The sequence below is a fragment of the Pezoporus occidentalis genome, unplaced genomic scaffold, assembly GCF_034315485.1.
Source record: "Pezoporus occidentalis ecotype Australia unplaced genomic scaffold, CSIRO_AGI_Poc_V1 ctg24, whole genome shotgun sequence".
NCBI lineage: Eukaryota > Metazoa > Chordata > Aves > Psittaciformes > Psittacidae > Pezoporus > Pezoporus occidentalis.
Window position 1 is genome coordinate 8,012,451 of NW_026914285.1, and position 20,860 is coordinate 8,033,310.

The 20,860-nt window shown below is 40.4% G+C and overlaps 2 protein-coding genes across 2 annotated transcripts in view; both read left to right on the top strand.

The window, feature by feature from the left end:
• MRPS6 (mitochondrial ribosomal protein S6) overlaps positions 1-20,860 on the top strand; it is a 46,351-nt gene that overhangs the window by 11,484 nt on the left and 14,007 nt on the right. The gene's annotated exons all lie outside the window — the stretch shown is intronic.
• On the top strand, positions 2,642-10,709 carry SLC5A3 (solute carrier family 5 member 3). Its single transcript, XM_062622270.1, has one exon. It carries the CDS (start codon positions 2,642-2,644, stop codon positions 4,781-4,783), a length of 2,142 nt encoding a protein of 713 aa, XP_062478254.1. The 3' UTR covers positions 4,784-10,709.

Genomic DNA, 20,860 nt, shown 5'->3' on the forward strand with positions numbered 1-20,860 from the left:
GAACTATTAAAGTGTCACTCAAAAGTGCTCAAAACGAAGAATAGTACATTATACTTGTATCTGATCATGTCATATGATCTGAAGTGTTCATAACTTTGTATTGGATTAAACTAATAGACCATTTAACTACCACTTCATTTGTGGATGAGGGTAAATGTGAATCCTTCTGTGTAAGGATTTAAAATACATCTGTGGTTTGAGGCTTATGAGCATGATAAATTTAGCACACTACTGTAATCAGTCCATGCTGTGCCATGTCTCTGTAGTCTCTCTTTATTGGCTATAACTTCTGCAGAATGAATATCTATTCTCATGTGGGTTTGTGGTGGTGGTGGGGAACCCTTGTTATCTTTTTTGATTCTGAACTATTCTTGAAAATAGCCCGCTTATATGAATACCATGAATGTGAATTTCTCAAGGCTGAAGTTGTGGTTTGCTGTAAGCTGTTTCAAAAATACATTTTTCTTAATGAGAAGTGCACATTCTTGCATCAGCACTGTTGTTGCCTTTAGTAATGCACAAAGTAAGGTGGGGGGGGGATGTCTGCATTTTCAACCTTGACTAGTTTTTATTGTGGTCTCTCTGAGAATTTGTAATGTTTTTATTTGCTCTCTATTTTTTTTTTTTAACATAACGAATATGCTGCAGGGATGCTGAACAAGAGCCCACCCAAATACTAGAATGTTACATGATTGTTTTAGTTAATCATAGATGAATTAATAAGGAAATGAGAGCTTCCACATAGTGCTAAAGCACTTCTACAACTGAAGTGGAAGGGGGGATGCCTGAAGCTGTTGCTTGTAAGACTTCTAAGGCTGGCAGACCTTATGGTCAGAAAAAAGATCCAGTGCAGTGATTTTATTTTATTTATTTTTTGTGCCTATATTACTTTTACCAGTGGGTGGGAAAGAGGAATGGAGTCAGACCCTGTTCCTTACTCTTCTGTAATCTTCTGTAATAATCTTGAATACTAAAGGTTTGAGTTCTGATTTTTAGACTAAATGAGTTCTTTGCTTTGGTCTTCCCATTGTTGTGCACATTTGGTGTAGGAAGCAGAAAAATCTTATGTCCAGCACTCTCTAAACCCATAAAGGTTTGGGTGTATACAGCCAGGACAGGTGTGTATAGGTAGAGTATACTTCCCAACATGTAGAAGGAGATAGGATTATCCTGTCTTCATAGCAGAAGCAGGACCTACTGTGCAGCTCTTCAGTGCCTCTTCCTCTCCAACCTGTTTGGTTGTCTGCTAGCAAGTCATATTATCCCTTTCCATCCTTTGAGCACTTCAGACCTACTTGCTGAAGTGAGTGCCTGTTTCCTGACATGCTTTGGTAGAATTGGGTGTGATTGAGGGTGCAGGACTAGAGTGGCAGGGTATGCTTTGCCTCGAAACTCTCTACCTCTGATGTTAGTGATCCAATTAGTGCTTGGATACACATAGTTAATGCTGGGAACTGTTTCCTGGCATCCTAGCAACTGTGACTGCTACAAAATCTATCCGGTTCTCTCCCATGTGCGTAGGGTGCTCCCCAGAAATGCTGAAACCATGCAGGCGTGAACATCAAAATGCTCACAGCAGACAAATACCCTTAAGCCAGATGTCAGGCATTGTTTTGATTTTGCCCTTTGTTTGAATGGGACTTTTTCTTCACCTAGATTACATGGGATATTGTATGAAGAGCTTTCAGAGTAAAATGTAAGTCATCTGTACTCCAGACAGGTCCAAGCTCATCTGAATAACCTTGAATTTTTATTTTTTTTTTTCAGCTGATCTTAGATATACATTGTGTTTTTGACAGTATTGCAACTTCACTTTGATTTTTAGCTCTAGCAGCCAGCTGGTATCTCAAATGCATGCATGTGATGCCAGGATCTATGAAGATTTGTGGGATGCAGTGCTAGAGCAATACAAAAAATGACTAGCCAGGTTAATGCTCCTTAGTGGCTGTTTTTTGTTTGGTTTTTATTTCCCTAAGATTGCTTGAAAGAGGAAGGGCTATTTAATGACTTGTGAAGTAGACTTGTGAGACTCTAAAGAAAAATGAAATATATTTCTGTTCCTTGCCTTGTGGGGAATTTGGGTCATTTTATACTCCAGAATTGCTGCGTCCCTTAAAGTACTTGTAAACATTAAAGTTGACTAGCAAAAGGCATTGCTGTTTAGTTCTACAACTATTTAATTATGTCTGTTATGGATTGCATAAATACAGCAGAAAATATAAGGGGGAAAAAATCTGTGGTGTTCAGTCATTGTTTTACTCGACTTCAAATTTTTTCTCATTACTTCATGAAATTCTTCTCTAATTCAATCTTTGTCTTTTGTCTTTGCTGCCTTGCAGGGTTGGTACAGTAGGCCTCACTAAACTTAGCTGCAACTAAGAATTTCTCCTACATCAACTGAGTTAAGGCTGATGCTCTTGTGGAATGTGGATTAAAAGTGCGTGCTAAGTTCCAAATTTCCATTTGAGAAGCGGAGAAAGTAAATGTACCACAACCACCAGCATCAGGACAGCAAACCAAGGGACAAAGAATTTGATCCACAGTGTTGATATATGTTAACTGGTTCACGTGTTGCTTAAAAGACATTTGCTGGGGGGCGAGAAGTGGACATCAGCTGTGCGAAGGCATTTTGTTTACAAAAATGAGGGCTTCTTTGGAAACAGCAGACATTGCCATTGTGGTGCTGTACTTCGTGCTTGTAATGTGCATAGGTTTTTTTGCCATGTGGAAATACAATCGGAGCACCGTAAGTGGCTACTTTTTGGCAGGGCGTTCTATGACCTGGGTAGCTATTGGTGCATCTTTATTTGTGAGCAATATTGGAAGCGAACATTTCATTGGGCTCGCAGGATCCGGAGCGGCGAGTGGATTTGCAGTAGGTGCATGGGAATTCAACGCCTTAATGCTTTTGCAGCTTTTAGGATGGGTCTTCGTCCCAGTCTACATCCGGTCGGGAGTATACACCATGCCTGAATACTTGTCCAAGCGTTTTGGAGGGCATAGAATTCAAATATATTTTGCAGCATTGTCTCTAATTCTTTATATCTTCACCAAACTCTCAGTTGACTTGTATTCAGGGGCACTTTTTATTCAAGAATCGCTGGGGTGGAACCTCTATTTGTCAGTTATCCTCCTTATTGGAATGACCGCGCTGTTGACTGTGACTGGAGGTCTTGTGGCTGTCATCTACACAGACACGCTTCAAGCTCTGCTTATGATTATTGGTGCCCTCACACTTATGATCATAAGTATTATGGAGGTTGGTGGGTTTGAAGAAGTTAAAAGAAGGTACATGTTAGCGTCGCCAAATATTACGTCTATCTTGTTAACCTACAACATTTCCAATACCAATTCCTGCAATGTTGACCCAAAGCCTGATGCTCTTAAAATGTTGCGTGAGCCAACAGATGAAGATATTCCCTGGCCTGGATTTCTGTTGGGACAGACTCCAGCTTCTGTCTGGTACTGGTGTGCCGATCAAGTCATAGTTCAGAGAGTTTTAGCTGCAAAAAACATTGCTCATGCCAAAGGATCCACTCTGATGGCAGGCTTCTTGAAGTTGCTGCCGATGTTTATTATAGTTGTCCCAGGAATGATTTCACGAATACTGTTTGCAGATGATATCGCCTGCATTAACCCGGAACACTGTTTTCAAGTCTGCGGGAGCAGAGCGGGATGCTCTAACATTGCCTACCCACGTTTGGTGATGAAACTTGTGCCGGTTGGTCTGAGAGGACTAATGATGGCTGTGATGATTGCTGCACTGATGAGTGACTTGGACTCTATATTCAACAGTGCCAGCACCATATTCACACTCGATGTCTACAAGCTCATTCGGAAGAGCGCAACGTCTAGAGAACTGATGGTTGTAGGAAGAGTCTTTGTCGCGTTCATGGTAGTTATAAGCATTGCCTGGGTCCCGATAATTGTAGAAATGCAAGGTGGTCAGATGTACCTTTATATCCAAGAGGTAGCAGACTACTTGACCCCACCAGTAGCTGCTCTGTTTCTTATGGGTATCTTTTGGAAACGCTGCAATGAGCAAGGGGCTTTCTATGGTGGAATGGCTGGGTTTGTTCTTGGAGCGATCCGGTTGATACTGGCATTTATCTATCGTGCTCCTGAGTGTAACCAGCCAGATACTAGGCCAAGCTTTATCAAAAACATCCATTACATGTATGTTGCGACAACTCTGTTCTGGATCACTGGGATTGTGACCTTTGTAGTAAGCCTCCTCACACCTCCACCTACGAAGGAGCAGGTTCGGACAACCACTTTCTGGGCTGTGAAAAACAGGAATGTGAAAGAGAGCGCTACAAAGGGGGAGCTGTACAAAGTGCAAGAAAAGAGCATCCTCAAGTGCAATGAAAACGCTAACCATATAATTCCAAACGGCAAATCGGAAGAAAATATTAAAAATATTAAGCCGGAGGATATCAATCTTCTGGTTACTTGCAGAGATGACAGCAACCCGGTGATTTCTGTGAGTCACTCTGAAGTCGAGACACCAGTTGATTGTTATTCGAATGGACAAGCAGCTTTGATGGGGGAGAAAAAGCATGAGGAAGAGACTGATGAGAGAGAGAGACATTTGAAATTCATAGATTGGTTCTGTGGCTTTAAAAGTAAAAACATGAACAAGAGAGCTGTTCGGGAGATGGAGGAAGAGACTGTTTGTTTACAAATGCTGGAAGAGACTCCAAAAGTTAAACTATTACTAAATACTGGACTGGTCTGTGTCTGTTCGCTTGGAATATTCATGTTTGTCTATTTCTCTTTGTGAGTGAATAGTAAACTTTTAAGGGTATGGCTAAACATACAGAAGGTCTCTAGAGATTTTTTTGTTTTGTTTTAATTTTTTTTTCTTTTCAAATAACACAACTGCAACCCAGGCATTGTTTACGCTATAATTGTAAGATCAACTCAATTTTAGCCTATTTAGAGACCATTTGAGATATGTTGTCCTATCTCTGCTGAAAGCAGAGCCTGTTGTGTCGTCTTTTCCCCCTTTTGACTTTTTCCTTTTTTTTTCCTATTTGCAGTACTAACCTTTTGTCTTTTCCATGTACATGTGTATAAATATACCAAAGGTGGCTGCGTTTGAAGTCAGGCAGTTACATAGCTCAATCAGCATTAAGATAACGTATCATTTGCTGATGTATAAAATCTAAATGATTAAAGCTGTGTTGAAAGATTTTTAAATGTAGGGCTGCGATGCACATCATGGTGTAGTTGTTCTTTGTAACATAGCTAAATCACCTTGGCCAACTTGGCACTCTTTAATTTTGTTCACTGCTTTTAGGTTTTGTTAGTTGTGTTTTGTTTTTTGTGTTTTTAGTTTCTCATTTCTCTCATAGTAACAACAGAAAGATATTTTGTCTCATCTTGTAGCACTTAAACCTTGATAGCTGTTAGTAGCTTTCTGTCTTTTTTCCTCTGTAAGAATATCCACTGTAAATTCCATTACTGAAAAGTTGCTGTATTTAAAAAAAAAAAGACAAAAAAGAAAAACCAAACCAAAAATCCTGGAGATGACAGACGGACAATGGAGGAGAAGGGGGAAAGGAAAAAAAGAGATACTCTTTGGTTAGGTTTTGTAGTATGTTGAAATACAAGAGCCTTTATCCAGCCTCCTCAATGTCCAAACCTTTAGCACACAATTAGGGTTAGCCTCTTTCTAGAAGAAAAAAATCTCTGCATAGGTTCTACCGCATGAGGAAAAGAACTGTGCGACTTGGCATGTCTTCAGTTTGGTAAGCACACTGTAAAATAAATTCTCTGCTGTGTATGTGTAGAAGGGCAATATGCTGCCTTTCAACAGGACAATACTTTGCAGCCCTACCATTTTAGAAGGGCAACACTGTGCATCCCTACCATTGCTGCACGCTGAGTCTAAGGGAAGAAAACCAAGTGGGAAGACAAGAGGCAGGGGAACTGAGGGAAGGTACTGGAAGTGGTCCTTATTTTCCAGAGTCCTTTTGCCTCATGTCTTTTCCCACTTCCTCTTTCTACCTATCAGACTTTTGTTTTTTTTCCTTAAGGAATGACTCCTGAGGGATTCTGTGTCAGGAGATAAGGAGCATGTGCAATTGTAATCTGTGTCAGCAATTGAGGTCTGCACACGATCCTTCAGATAAAAGTGAAACTTTTCCCAGGCGATCACAGGTGCTCAGTAGGTGTAGAGATGCTGAGATTCTTTTCTTCTGAAGGTTGGATGCCCAAGGCAGGGATGAATGGTTTCCAGGTGTGGAGGATGTGTGTGCAGTAGGTTGGTGGAGCTCAGCAGACCACAAGGTCCACTTCTCCTTGGTAAAGCAGGAGAATGTGTTGCTGTCCGTGGTGTTCTTGCCCTTACACTAAACCAAGTCAGGACCTGTTTTTGGGTGCAGAGGCCAGTTGACAGTGTGTGGCTGCACTTGTGGTAGTAAACTCCCTTATCCTCCATGACGGAATAGTCATATTCAGGCTTCCTGTGAAAATGATTCCTCTAGTTGTCTTTGCTCCAGAAGTTGTCTGGGGATTTGTGAGAGCATGACCTGGCTAGGCCAGAAACACGGTCTGAGGGACCATGCTGATTCTTCAGCAGCATTGATTCAAGGTTCCAGCAATGTTTCCTTGGCACATACAAAAGAACCAATCCCTATGGGTGAAATGGTTATGTTGCGATGGAATTCGGGTGCATTCTGCCTTTGTCTGCTGGAGAAAATTTGCTTTCCAGTACAGTGGTGCTGTAAGCTGCAGGCTGTCCAAATAGCTTTTAGTAGTATCATGTATAATACATATTTTCAGATAAAATTACTAACTTCCATTTTTGGGGGGGTTTTCTTTGGTGTGTTTTTTTTGGGGGGGGGGGGGGGGTGTTTGTTTGTTCATTTTGGTGTTTATTTTTAAATCAACTGAATCCCGGTCATTCCAAGACTTTAAACAGAGGCCAAGATGCCCTGCCTTTCTTAGCTTTCAGTTGTTGCTGCTGGAAAGCAGACTGTTCTTAACTGGAAATACTGGAATAAGTGTAGGAGTGCAGTTGCAATATATGTAGAAGAGGAGAGTTGCCATACTTGTCTTGGTGTTAACAGCAGTGTGACAAGACACATTGTCTTACGGTTTGTGTGGCTGGCTTCATTCAGAAAAAGTATTTTAAATTGTTTGTAATGGTAAAGTATGTGAAATGGGTAGTGGCATCTCAAGTTGCTTCATTAGTAGGCTGAGTCGGGAAGGACAGTACTGTTAGAAAGCTGTAAAACACAGTTGATTATTATTTTATTTTTTTTTTCCTATGCTGGATAAAGTAACCTAGGGCAATTGATTTTAGTGGGACGAAAAATAACTTGTGGAGGGTAAAGATAAGTCTCAGTCCAACAATATCTTCTTGAGAAGGCTGGGATCTGGCGAATACGCCTAATTTGGCACAGGAAAAGAGACTCATGTAGCAGGCACTGTCCCTTAGTAACTTGGCATGTCTTTCTTTTAGCAGCTGGTACTTGGATTTTCTAGACCAGTTCTTTCTGCTCTCAGTACTAACAAATGCATTGCCACCTAACCTGTGAAGCCAGGTTAGCTCAGGGACCCTTATGCTTGGCTGCTGGTGCTTCATCTGCGCTTGCTTTTTTCCCAGGGTGCCTTACATGGTCATGAAGCTGAAGGCATGGCTTTTATAGCCGCCTGAGGAGTGGGTTGCTTATAATGGCTTTTCCCAGCTTGTTTATCCTCCTCTCTGCTCCCTCAAGTCATTTGCTTTTTTTAAAAGAGAATACTGTTTAAAGAGTTAACATACAGGATGCCAGTATCCTGTTCAGTGTAACTGCAGTCAGATCCATGGTGAAGTTATCCTTTGACAGCGGTAGGGAGTCAACACTCCTTCATAAATGTTACAGTGCAACCTTTGCTGTTGAATCCAAGATACTCCATCTTCCAGTTAATGTCTTCTTACTTTTGCTAAAGTAACAAGTTGCTGCATTAATCACAGTGGCAATTGGCAGTCAGTCAGGATCTTAATACTTTGCATCCCCCCCATCTTTAGACCTATTATTGTGAGGAAGCTTTTAAGCAAATTATTTCTCCAGTGCTTTTTCAGTCATTTAAAAATGTTTCTATGCTACTCTCTGCCTAATGCCAGCCTCTTCAGTCTTGCTGTTTTCATGTCTTAGGTGTTATAGAACTTGCTAATGTTTTTTGCTGAGTATAACCACTTAATAAAATGCCTTTAATAGAAAAAAACCCCATATATATATATATATATATGAAAATATATATATGTAAAGTTTCAAGCAAACTGTCTTTTGGTAAGCAAGTACCTTGCCCTGTGTTATGGACCTTAGCTTAAGAAGTTGCTTGAGGATTTTTTTTTTTTATAGCGTAAACATGCCTTTGCTCATCTTCTGATTATGATCTACATGGAAGAGATGTTAATCCAGGTTAATGTTTCGGTATGAAGACCAACTTTTTGGTCCAGTAAAACTACAAAGTGTCTCCCATAATGGACAATCAATTTCATGAATTCTAATGCCTGGCTGCCTCCTTGGTGGGACTGGCTAGTCATGCAGGGTCAGATCCAGGAGGACACATGCGTCTGTCTTGTAGCAGCTGGTTTATTTATTGCCTTGAGCTTAGAATTATGTCTTGAAAAACTTATTTTGGAGTGACACCTTTTTTTGTTACTTTCCTTAACTTATTTTTCTGTTATTTGAATTTTCTCCCAGAAATTTGTTAGAAGCCTTTTATTTGAAAGAGAGGCTTCTTGAGAAGCTTTGGGAGGCTGTTCTTATTTAACTTTTTTCTAAAGGACTGATTTGATGCTATTCTCTGCCAAAGTTTAGGTTGGGTTTTTTTTTGTTTTGTTTTTTTTTTCCTGTTAGCTTTTACTAGAACCTGAAAGGAAACAGTGAGAGATTGTAAGAAGTTAAAATGGCCTTCAGTATACCGCTTGTGTATTTTCTACTTCTCCACTTCTGTGTTCCCCTTTCCACCCTAATCCCAGAAGGTCCAGCATGAAAGTTCTGATGCAAGTCATGAGCGTACTGTAACTGAGTAGTGGAAAGGATTTCCCACAAGGTTACAGTGTAGTGGGGAGAGCCATCAAAGGATCTCTGTGCGAGCACTTAAAGCAGAAGATGCTTACAACTTTAAAACTTACAGCTTTATTTTTTTTATATATATATTTTTTTAAATCCTAAGATAAAGGAGGTGTTGGGAGATGCTCCCTTTCAGAGAACAGGATGCATGGAAGAAGTTGGAGTTGCTAAGCTCTGGCTTTCTTGAGGAAATCTTTGGATTTAGCATGTACAGTGAAGCAAAATACTCATCTGTTAATTTGGTATTCTGTATGTTCTGTGCCCTTAAATGTAATTGTTTTGAAAATAAAACTAACCTTGTTATGTGGTGTTAAAAAGCAGATGTGTGTGCAATGGTTTAAATTTTTTTTTTAAGAAAATGTTTGTATATAATTAAATGGTTTAATGTGCTTTAATTGGCCTAAGGTAAAGAGTAGTCCTAGAATGTAAACATATATAATTAGGATTTCTGATTTCACTGTGAGATCTCTGAACTCTCTTGTTTTGCAATGTGGTTTGTTTTGTTTACAAAACACTTTCTGTTGTTTCTTTTATGGTGTTGGTTTAAAGGCATTTGCTTCTCTTCTAATATTCATGATATAGTGACATCTGGTGACACTTAGCATTATCAGTTTCACTGTGTAAAGTCAGACACTTTGAGCAAAAATGGTAATGATATGACAATTCTCTGTGTCTATGAATACACGTTTTTAAATGAGGTGGTTATAAAAATAGTTGCTGTGCAAAATGTTAGTAGTCTTCTTCTTCAAGAAGAAAGCAAATTTTCTAATATCACTAGAGCAGTCTCTTCATTCATCTTATTTTTAAAGCACAGTGTCAGAGTGATGCTGCTTTACCTTTATCTCTGATATAATGTTTTTTTAGGTATCTGTGAAGTACTTTTATTTTTTGTTGCTGTTGTATTTTTCTGCAGATTTTATATAAAATACCAGTTAATGAACTGCCTTTTTGGTGTTGTTTTTTTTGTTTTGTGTTTTTTTTTTGTTTTGTTTTTTTTTTTAACCAACTAAACTAATTTCAGACCAAAACCAAATGATATCATAGAGCATTTGAAACCTGCATTTTTTCCTTGTCTCTTGTGTTTTGGTTGGTTTGTTTTTGTTTTAATAAGCCAAATGGGCATGTAGATAAGATCGCTGTAATGGATCCAGGTCTCTTTTGGTAAAGTGTTATTCAAAGGTCTGTTAAGATCTTATAAGACAATATACTGAAAAAAATTACTGTAGTAGGAATATAGATTTAGAAGTGTTACTGAGATTAATACAGCTTAAGTATATTGTAAGTTGCTACTGTCCTTAATGACAAGCTTTTTGTCATAGAAACAATGTATGATAAATTAATTTTGGTCTAGTGTATAGAATTATCATATTGCTATAAATCTTTGAAGTAAATCTGATGCAAAAATTTCATAGTTAGCATTGCTGGCCCTGTGTATACTGTTCTTTGTATACTGTATGCATATTATTTTGCCTACTGCATTAGTCTTCAAACTAAAACTCTTATTAGAGAGTATTTGGATACTTCAGACTGTGTTTCTTGCAGTTTACATTCCTTTACCATGGCATTTTGTCCTGTCTAAAAGTATTGTATGGAAATGTTTAAAACTTCTGTACAAAGTTTCAATAAAAATAGAGAAAATCCAAACAACAACAGAATAGATATTTGTGAAGCTATTTTGGAGAGCCTGTCTCTAACTGTCATAGCTGTTCTTACTTTTATAGTAAGCCTCACATCCCTATGTATAAAGATACTTTCCATTTTCCCCCATTATTAAAAGGCGTACCTCTTGAAGCAGGGTGTGGGTATCTGGGTAGGAAACCCACCCGAGCAAACTAGATTCTTTAAAGCTGCAAGAAGAACTTAGGGAATCCAAAATATGGGTGCAGCGTTTGTCTGCAAAAAATCTGAGGCCAGTTTATGTTCTGGGAAGGTGGGACTGGGGTAGGCTGGACTAATCTTTCTACACACTGAAGCTGGCAGGGCAAGGTTAGCTGAAGCGCCCTGGAGAGCAGCAGCTTGCATGCAAAACAAAATAGGAGTGAACCCTCATTTAGCAGGGCAGCCTTGCTGGTTATTGTGCAAAATTATGATTTAGTTTTTTCTTCCTTCTCCGCTACCCTCTTCTTTAAATACCCTGTTCAGCTGCTGCCTGAGCAACCTTGAATAGGACAGGCACCTTCTTAGTTGCGGAGTGTCTTTAAATACCTCCAGTTGTACTTTGCTGTCTCTCTGGGGCTGCCCCAGCTTGAATGCCTCAGTGTCTGTCTTGTGTTTTATTTCTCACTGTGATCTAGAAATCGGTCCTGGTGCCCAAGTCCTCAGAGAAGCCTGTGCCAGCAGTCATGCTCTGAGAATGTGTGTGATGCTGTCTTTTCCCTTGTAGGAAGAACTTATAGTGGTCGGTGCTTAGCCTTTGGGGAGGGAAGGGTACCTTTTCACTGTTTGAAAAAGATTAAAACCTTGACACATGTAAGCAAAGAACATGAGTCTTCCACTACCTTCTCCCTGTTGTACCTGTTCCCCCATAAGAACATCTTTGAACCAACAGCCATGGAAAGCGTGGTGTGAATCATGCCTTATTCATTGTCCAGCGGCAGGCCTGGTGTTAAATCACCTGTGCATTGGGAATTAAAATGTACTTCTAGATACAGGATGCTAGCAAAAACAGTGAGAAAGACCTTAAACCCAGCTTTTCAGCAACAGAGGAAATGTTGCATTCATCAAAGTTATTCTTGGCATTATCTTTGTTTGCTGCTGTGTTGCAAAATAAAAGTGGAAGCTTTGCTGTTTGAAGGAATGGATAAAAAAATGGCTTTGGAGAGGAAACTTTGGATTTGGGATAGAAAAATAAGCAGTTTTTCTGCCTGCAGACTTGGTTTGGATTTGCGATTTCCAGGAGGAAATGGGACTCCTGTGTTTTCATTAGTTAGCTGTTAATTAATTGGCTAATTAGTCTATTAGGTGATTAGTCAGTGAGCGGCTTTCCATTTCATTGATTTTAAAAGAGGTTCAGGAAGCCTCTTTGTCACCAGCTGCTTCAGTTTGTATTAGTAAAGACTGTCAGTCCCCAATTCACTGATGTTTGAGAGTGGTTTTGGGTATGGAGTCCTGGCCCAGGCAAGCTGTGGGTGGGTTCAATGAATGCTGCAGCAGCATTTATTTTGAGGGTTCACTGAAAAAACCCAAGGAGGTGGTGGTAATGAGTACTCTTTGCCTGCTGGCTCTCAAGTGAATTCTCCCTCCTTGGATGTGGCTGTCCCAGTTTGCCCTGTGCATGTTCTTGCACCAGGAAAGTGAACAAGCCAGGAGGTTTCAGCTCTCTGCTTTCTTCCTCCCTGTCTAGCAAAAACTGGGTTCTATTTAGGAATTGGCTTTTTTGATTTTACTTTTTTGAATGTGTTTGTAGACTTACAGGAATAAGGTGATGATTTGGCTTCATGGTTGTGAGGTAACTTGAATTTGTTAGCAACTCTTTTTAATACTGAACCTTGAAACTAGTTTTGTAAATTAGCTTTGAGTATCCCTGTATGCGTGCTGTAGTATACAGGAGAATTTGAGCAAGAAATTGCCAAGGTTCACTTTCACTTCTGCATACCAGTTGGTAAAACCAGTGTGACTTCCATCTTAAACACTATTCATTTGGTTTGGAGCCAAAGGTAGTTACTTTTCTGCAAAAGTGTGAGGATTTAAAAATTGTGGCTGCTGTTCTCACCACGCTCTTTGGAAAGTCTGGGGTTTTTTTTTTTGTTTGTTTTTTGTGTGTGTGTGGGTTGGTTTTGGTTTGGGTTGAGTTTTTTATTCATTTATTTTTTAATTTTTTCTTGCTAACCACGGTCAGCTTTTTCTTAGGCCTGACTCTTTGTTATTCTATAGAATTAAGCGTGATGTGTGTAACAGTTACGTGTTAAGAACCAGATCTGTAGTCCTTAGAAGATATTTTTCACTGAAGGGAGCTTTTCATTGGCTTAGATTAGTCTGGATGGTGCTAGTTGGTACATCCTGTGGAGTACTGGGACTTGGCTGGGATGTATCCTGACACCTGACTGCCACAATGGATACTTTAGACAATGTTACTCCAAAGGCTGGACTATTGCTCATGCTCCAAGGCTGGAATCCTCCAACCTGGAGAGCATAAAAATTAACTGTGTTTGGCCTTTATAGCTGTGACTCAAAGTAGTGTTTGTCTTCTGGAAGCCAAGCAGTGCCCTTTTCCTTTGCTGCTATTGAGATTTCCCCCAGCTACAGAGGTGTGTACAAGCTGATTTGAAAATGCTGAATGTGCCCAAAACAATTTACACTGGAAGAACCTCTGTTTGTTTGGAGCTGCGTTCACGTGTGCCATGTTGAACAAGGGGTTATTCCCTGTGGGAAAAGTACCAGGCTCAGTATCATGCGTCAAGGAGGTGACTTGGGTTGTGAGCTCCAGTCATGCATACCCTTCACAACACACCAAAACCCTTCTCCTTGGTAATACCACTGACTTTATCCCTGCAGCATCCAGGGAACCAAATAGTAACAGCAGTGTGACAGTGATTTGATTCATGTTGCTTCCCTGACTTACAGAGAAGCTAGTGAATGGAGGTGCCAGGCAGCTGAAGGGGTGAGGAGCTCTGCGTTCAGGCAACCTTTTCCTGTCAAACACTTGGGGTAAGGGGTTGATGGGCTTCAGTTTCCCTTGGAAATAGCAGCCATCACTCTCGGGCCCTTTCTGACAGTAAGTCTTCCAAGCTGGTGTTAAGTACGTGGGTGAATGGAAAAGCTTAAAATAAGCTGATGAGAGAAAATAGTAGGGAAGCCATGCACAGAGTGTGGAGATGGAAATAAGGCTGAGTTAGAGGGGAGAGATTGAAAGAAAGAACATATTTGAGATATTGCTAAGAATTAAAATTCTTACTTAAAATTAGTCTTGATAAATTCCATAGTATAGGTGACATTCTTGAGAAGTAAGCTTCCAAATTTTAAGTGCCAACTTAATTCTTGTATGCCACTTGAACTTGTTGGATGTGTTATTTTTCATCCACAGTTTGTTTTCATGGGAATTACATCATAGTGAACATCTTACTATGTAAAATTGCACCACAAAACCTCTTACCCAGAGGATGCATAACCAGCTTTCTCAAGAAAGCAGTAAACTGTAACAGTCAACTGTAATACTGGAATATGCGGAGGAAGAAAGAGCAACTTCTAACCACTGTGGTGGTAAAAATCCTCAGTATTTCTAAAAGCACTGTTAGGCACTGGATTTCTCTTTTAAACTTGTCTAAGGATGACAGTGCAAATCTTGATTAGTCTTGACTGTGCAGTTAAGTCTAGGCTTTATATGTTCCTTTCCTTATGTCAGGGTCTTCTGAAGGTGGATCTGTGAGGCCGGGCACTTGCAGTCCAAATGAAGGGAAATTTGGAGAAGTCAGAGCTAGCAGCTCATTGTTTGGGTAGAGGAATTGATGACCTGAATTAGCGAACTGCAACCATGTATCCCTCACAATGTGCTCAGGAAGAGGTTTAGGAGTGAGAAGTACTGAGTTGGTGAAAGAAGCTCTGGCTTTGGGACTGTGGTTCCAGCTTCTGTATCACAAGATTGGAGAAGGCTTCTTTTCCTCTCACCTTTGCCTTTTCCTGCTCCTGTTGCCATCCTTTTGTTCAGTGGCATATCTTCTGTGTTTCAGCTGAAACAGACCAAGCGTGGAAACAATAGGAATTGTGTATGAGTGCGTATGTGCATGCGTTTCAAAGGCCGGGAGAAAAGGTGTTTGAAAATAACTCCCCATGTGTGTTTTGCTAAGGCTGCTTCCCCCCCACCCCCTTCTTTCCACTCTTGATTATTTAGGCTTAATGAATGTATAAAGTAAACCTGATAACATGAATTCACATCTAAAAGGCATGATGAGAGGGACACAACTTACTCATAGTGTCTGGTAAGCCTGGTCTTTGCAAGTTCCTGATAAGTAGACTTTAGCTGAAGTCGGTATTATAATTTATTGTGGTTGAGAGGAAGAGGGTACATTTCTCAATGGAGTTTTAAGAACAGTGTTTAATTGATTCTGAAGTTGTGGCCAATTGCTACAGTAACTTTTTCTAGTAACAAAACGTTGAAATTGCCCTGAATCAAGGAGGTTTTGGTTTCTGTTTACTTCAGATTTACAAGACACCTTCTAGAGTTCTTTTTAGAAATCAAGAGTATCAACTCTCTAAATTAAATTTGGCTAAGTTCAGTGTTGAGACTGAGTTAATTTAACTGTAACTTGGTATTTATACGGTACTTGCATTGCTTGAGTTTTCAGTTCAGTTTCTTTAACATTTAAGATCAAAGAAATCACTGAGTTTAAATTTTTCTCTTAAAAAAATTATACTGTGGAATTTAGATTCTTTGAAGAAAGGTTTATTTTGGAACAGAAGAGACACTAGCATCACTTTGACTTTAAAAGTCGCTGCTGGCTCTGCATCCAAGTCCCTGGGCTTCATGTTCACATCAGGTGAAGTTGCTAGTTCCTTGGCTTATACCCAGTTAAAAAGCTAATTAAAGATGTGTTTTCAGTATGGGGTGTTATTTTTAACTCGGACTGAGTCAATTTTGATCTCTCCCCCGAATTTATTTTTGGTGACTTGCCTATTACAACTTTCTTGCTATTTGCCAAATCTGTTTCATGCCTTTTTGTTCAATCAGTCTTTGATGGAAAAGCAAAACTATTATCACATTGAGCAGCACCTGGCTTTCTCCCACTTCTTCCTTATTCTATATTGGGAAAATCATACTGTTGTAGTTACAGAAACCTCTGTTCCTGCCTAGTGCTGTCCCATGTCCAGCTTTCCCTAGACCAATCCCTCCCCACCCTTGTCTGGGTCTGAGCTTCCAGGCAGGTGTCCAGAGTCCTCACACTTCTGTTGCTCAGTTTCCGGACATCCTGATTGCACTCATCTGTCATATGCAAGCTGTTTATTGCAGGGGTGCAGCATGGCTCCCACATCTTTTCCTTGCTTGATCTACCGCTTTAATCTTTGTTTTGATCTTTTCTGAATAGAATGTGTCCTTCAGTGGTTGTACCTCACTTAGGACTGCTGTTCTGTGTTGTTTATGCTTTTATAGTAATTGCAGCTTTGCATCTTGCGCCAGGAGTTCAAGTTTGTTCTCTAGGCAGATAAAGAACGGCCTTGCCACTAGCTGTGTTGTATGCCTGGCTGTGCTTTTCACTAACGTTAGCTCTAATTTTTTCTTTGCTGTCCGTTCATGCTGATTATTTTTTCATCTGTTTGCTGTGTATTTTTGTGTACTAAACCAGGGTGTGACAATTACATGACTCTTTCCAGCTTCCCCTTGTTTCTCATTGCAAAGCTCTTCTTTCTTATGCCAGTGTTGATCTTGGCTAGTTCACAAACGCATGTGTGGGGTTTTTAAAATAATTTTCACTAATAAGTTTCTAGTGTTTTATTAGGTAGTAAATGACAGTAAGAAGTTGGATTTCCCCTCTCCTCCTTCCCCCAGTTTTGCTGCTTTTGAATTGCAGCTTTCTTCTAAGCATAGATTGCATTTTTTGGTTTCCACCTCAGTAAATAATCTCAGAACAACCTTTTGTAACCGTTTAACAACCAAAAAAAGACATAATTTTATCCTACTATTACTACATTGAAGGGGTAATCAAGCTAATTATGATGGATTTCTTTCTAATTTAAGGAGATGTGCACATTGACCTCAAATGCTTCCTGTTGAACTGAATAAGTGGCCAGAAGAACCCGAGTACAGTCCTAGTCCTAAAACTGAGTACTTGACAAGTACTTGCTTCCTTTTCTCTTTCTCTCTAAAGACTCTTTTTGGGGGAGCTTTGGTGGCTTGAGAAGACTTAGGTGGGATTTTTTTTTAGCCAGTTTTGGTTTTTTTTTTAACCCTTTGCCTGATTTTCTGTCCTCTCTTGAGGTCCTTCTGGCCAGCAAACAAGATGGAAAATAGAGCAGTGCCACACAGTCCTTTCATATGGCTCTAGTTCCAGCCACAGCATTGTCCTTCCCTTTAGGATTGGATAGGTGGTTCCCTGTTTTTTAGGAGACATAAACATTACAAAAGCTTTATTTCAAGCCCTTGCTGCGTTTGGTCTGTCTCTAAGCTGGCTGATGAGCTACTGTCTGGTTGGCTTCCAGTAGAACAGAAAATACTTTGCCATCAGAGTAGTCCACGTACTCTTTCTGTTTGCCCATTTTTAGTACGCTTGCTGGTTGCTGCCATGTGGGTTCTCTATGACTGAAAAACCATGCTATAGTTTTTACTCATGCTAGTGATATATAACTTCCCCTCAAAAAACAGGTGGTTGGTGCTGTGTTGCAGCACTTCCTGGTTATTACCATGAGTTCATGGCTTTGGTCGTAGGTGGTAATTGATGATGCGCCCCATCCATTTCCATTTGCACAGTCTGAGACGCTGAACAAGGCTGTGCACTAAACAGCTTTCTGTTCACTTGGGTGGTGATTATGCTAAGCTGAAAGACTGGTGAGGAGAGGAGGAGAGCCAGAGGTATGAAGGAAGTGCTTAGGGCATGGTGTTCAACTCTGGTTTGTGTGACACTTGGAGGTATGTAAAACTTCATGGGGATAGTGGAATTTTAAACTGAACTGGACTTTTGGTTTAAAGGTGCCTGATGATCTATCTCAATGTGTGCAGTTCCTGCGGCATCAGCAGCTGTGTGGAGTCTCCCTGGCAGAGCAGCCGCCCAGTAAATGTGGCTGCCGCGATCCTCATCCATGGAGAAAGACAGTGATACACAGAAAGTCTGTGTTGTAGCATACCTCTCTTGTGATTGTTTTGCCCAGCAGGTACAGGGCTCACACGCTAGTTAACACATTCCTTCTGGGCAGCTGTAAGTTTAAAAAACGTGGGGGTAGAAGAGTGAGGAATTTTGGTGTATAGACAACGCTCCTTCAGTTCTTCCGGGGCAGTTTTCGAGGGAAAAGTCCTTGGACAGTGCGCAGTGACATCCTTCCCCTCCCACAACTCCATCAGGTCCCTAGGGCTATACCTTTTTAAGACAAGGTAACTGTGGCCGAGTGATAGTGAACCAAGTTCAGTAGCAAAGTTCACCAAGTTCATTCAGTAAGGGTGAAGCCAGTTGAAAGGACTCTGGCTTGACTATGCACGCAAGAGGGGGAACCAGCACTAGAATTACATACCAGGCCTTACGCACTCTTGCTAGCGCTTCCTGCTCTCCGGCATGCATATCCTGGCACTGGCTTCCATTTTCTCCTTTTCTCTCCCACATCTGTGGTACTGGAATTACTGCTGGCTGTTCAGGAAAAAATGTTGTGGCTCCTGGGTTGGGAGCCAGGCAATACCATTTCCTATGTCCTCAACTGGTCTGGCTCTGAGGCAAACCAAGGAACCTGTGTCTGTGGATATTATGGTTAGCAATGGCTAGCCTATATATAGTTTGTTGGACGGCTTTAGGAAAGCTATCATAAATCATGATCTTTTTTGGAGAGGAAGAATGAGAGGGACTACAGTGACAAGCATTCAAAACCAACAGTTTATATTTTCAAAGTATGGCCACAAGTGGGGACGTTGCAAAAACACGTAATATTTTACAATCCTTAATGTAGAAATCTGTGGCTTTCTTTTCTTGTTCTTTTTGTTTTGTTTTGTTTTTAAATACGTGGGACTTGATCTTCGGCTTCGTTGTGTTTAGAAACTGCACATCGTGTTGGACATGCAGCCACTCAGGGAATGTGCTGATCTGTTGGCATGTAGAAAAGAGACAAAAAGTTTGTGTGTAATTTGAGGCTATGGGGGATGCAGAGGAGCAAGTTTACCCGATAACCTTTAACTTAAATCTGCACGGTTGTTAAGAAGCATGGGTCAGGCAACTCCACCGCTGGACGTACAGCTGATTGTCTTAAGGTCTCAATCAATTAAGACCTCTTTTGGACAGAGCTCTGTTTATGAATCAGCGTTTTGTATGCAAGTGGGAGACAAGTAACAGTCAATGGTATTTTTATTCATTGACCTGACGAATTTCTCCTGTGATAATTGTGAGCACCATGGAGGCTTCTGTAACCTAACTGCACACAACAGGCATGGTGGGAGAGGAATTGCAGATCCTATTGCTTTCCAGGAGTGTGTTTTCAAGTCTGGGGATGGACGCACTACAGGTGTGCTGCAATGCACAAAGTATCAAAGCTGTTAGGTTAGCTGCCCTTTCTCTCTAAAATTGGCTCTTTTCCCTCACTAATGTGGGTAAGTAAAATCCTAATGGTTGTTGTCAGATTCTTGTTTTAAAGGGAAAACCTTCTAGTTAGTAATGTGTACCTTGGTGTCTGCTTCACAAACTCAGTTGTTCTTTTCCTTTTCTTTCTTGAAACCAGATTTCTGTAATGGTTCTTACAGGATTAAACAATGGATATCACCAGCAGCTCCGCTACCCTAGTATTTGCCTTGTCTCTGTGAAGCTGCTGCTTTAAAAAGAATGAGGGGGTCTTATCAGTAGCTCCTGATTTATACAGGTTTGAGATCCTGCACTGATGGAACCAACATAAAACCACTCTATAGTTTGGGCCAGCATCTCTCGCCCTTATGCCATGAAAGTCAAGCTAAAACAGCCATAAGGAGCATGGGTAGAAATGGGGAAAGTCTTAAGAAAAGAGCCTCTGCTTCCCTTTCTTCCCTTGTGTTTTGGCATTTGTGAAGTGTTGAGGATGTGGTCAAGTGAAGTGGAGCTGCTCCTTTTCTCTTGCTGTTACTGATGTTTCTCCAATATCAAAAGTTTGAAAGAACATTTTCCAATATAGCAAAACAACATGCGGGTGTGATGCAGAGTAAGAGATTTTGTTCTATGCTCTCTCCTAGTTGCTGGCATTATTATCAAGACACTACTTGGACTCCTGAGTTAGCTTTTCCCAATTCTTTTCCTCATCTTCAGTCTTGTCGGTTCAGCCAACAGATTTCACTGCTCAGCCAACTTCCCACTCCTTGAGTACTGCTCAAAGTACTGAGGGAGTAACATACCATAGCTGCTGCTTCCCAATTCTTCTCTAACAGTATTTGCTTGTCCTTCTGCTTTGGTTTATAGATTGGGGACTGTATATGACTGCCTGGTGGCAGTTGTCAGACATACTAAAGGATGAAAAGTAATGCAAAGTATGAGGGTATGGAGAAGACTAAGAATTCAGTCTTTGAAGAAATCCTTTTTTTTGATTGGATACTCTCTATTATTTGCATCTAGTATGCAGAAGCATTTGAGAGGAGAGATTTGAAGTGAGAAAAGAAAGTATTAACTTGGTCAGCATCGTCATCTGGAGTGCCCACATGATTTTACAGAATTGGTTTTACACTGTTTTTCTAGCAAAAGGCTGTATGGTTGCAATCTGACTGTCCATGTGTATCAGTCTCCTTTGTTTGTAAGTTTTGCACACGCTGGTTTTGTCCCAGCTGAGCTGGAATGAGTTTTGGAAATCTCAGAAATTGAGACTCCTGTAACATTTGTGGGAATGTCTTCCTTTGTGGCAAGAGGCCAAAAAGAGTTGTAAGAATACCCAATTAGACATGCTAAGCATGAAAGGTATTTGAAAATCTAGTAAGTGGTAATGGAGGCAGCAATTCTAGGTCAGTTGAAAAATAGCGTTATTCCCGAGTTTGAACTAAAATATGATTTGTGTAATCCCTTTATCCTAACTTTTCATGCTGTGACAAGAGATACCTTTAGTGTTTGTCTGTAGTGAGAAACAATAGTTTTAATGCATTGAAGAATGTTGGCAAGGTAGCAACAGTTCTTGATGTGTAAACATACTTGTCTGGCCTCTGTAATAGTTTTATA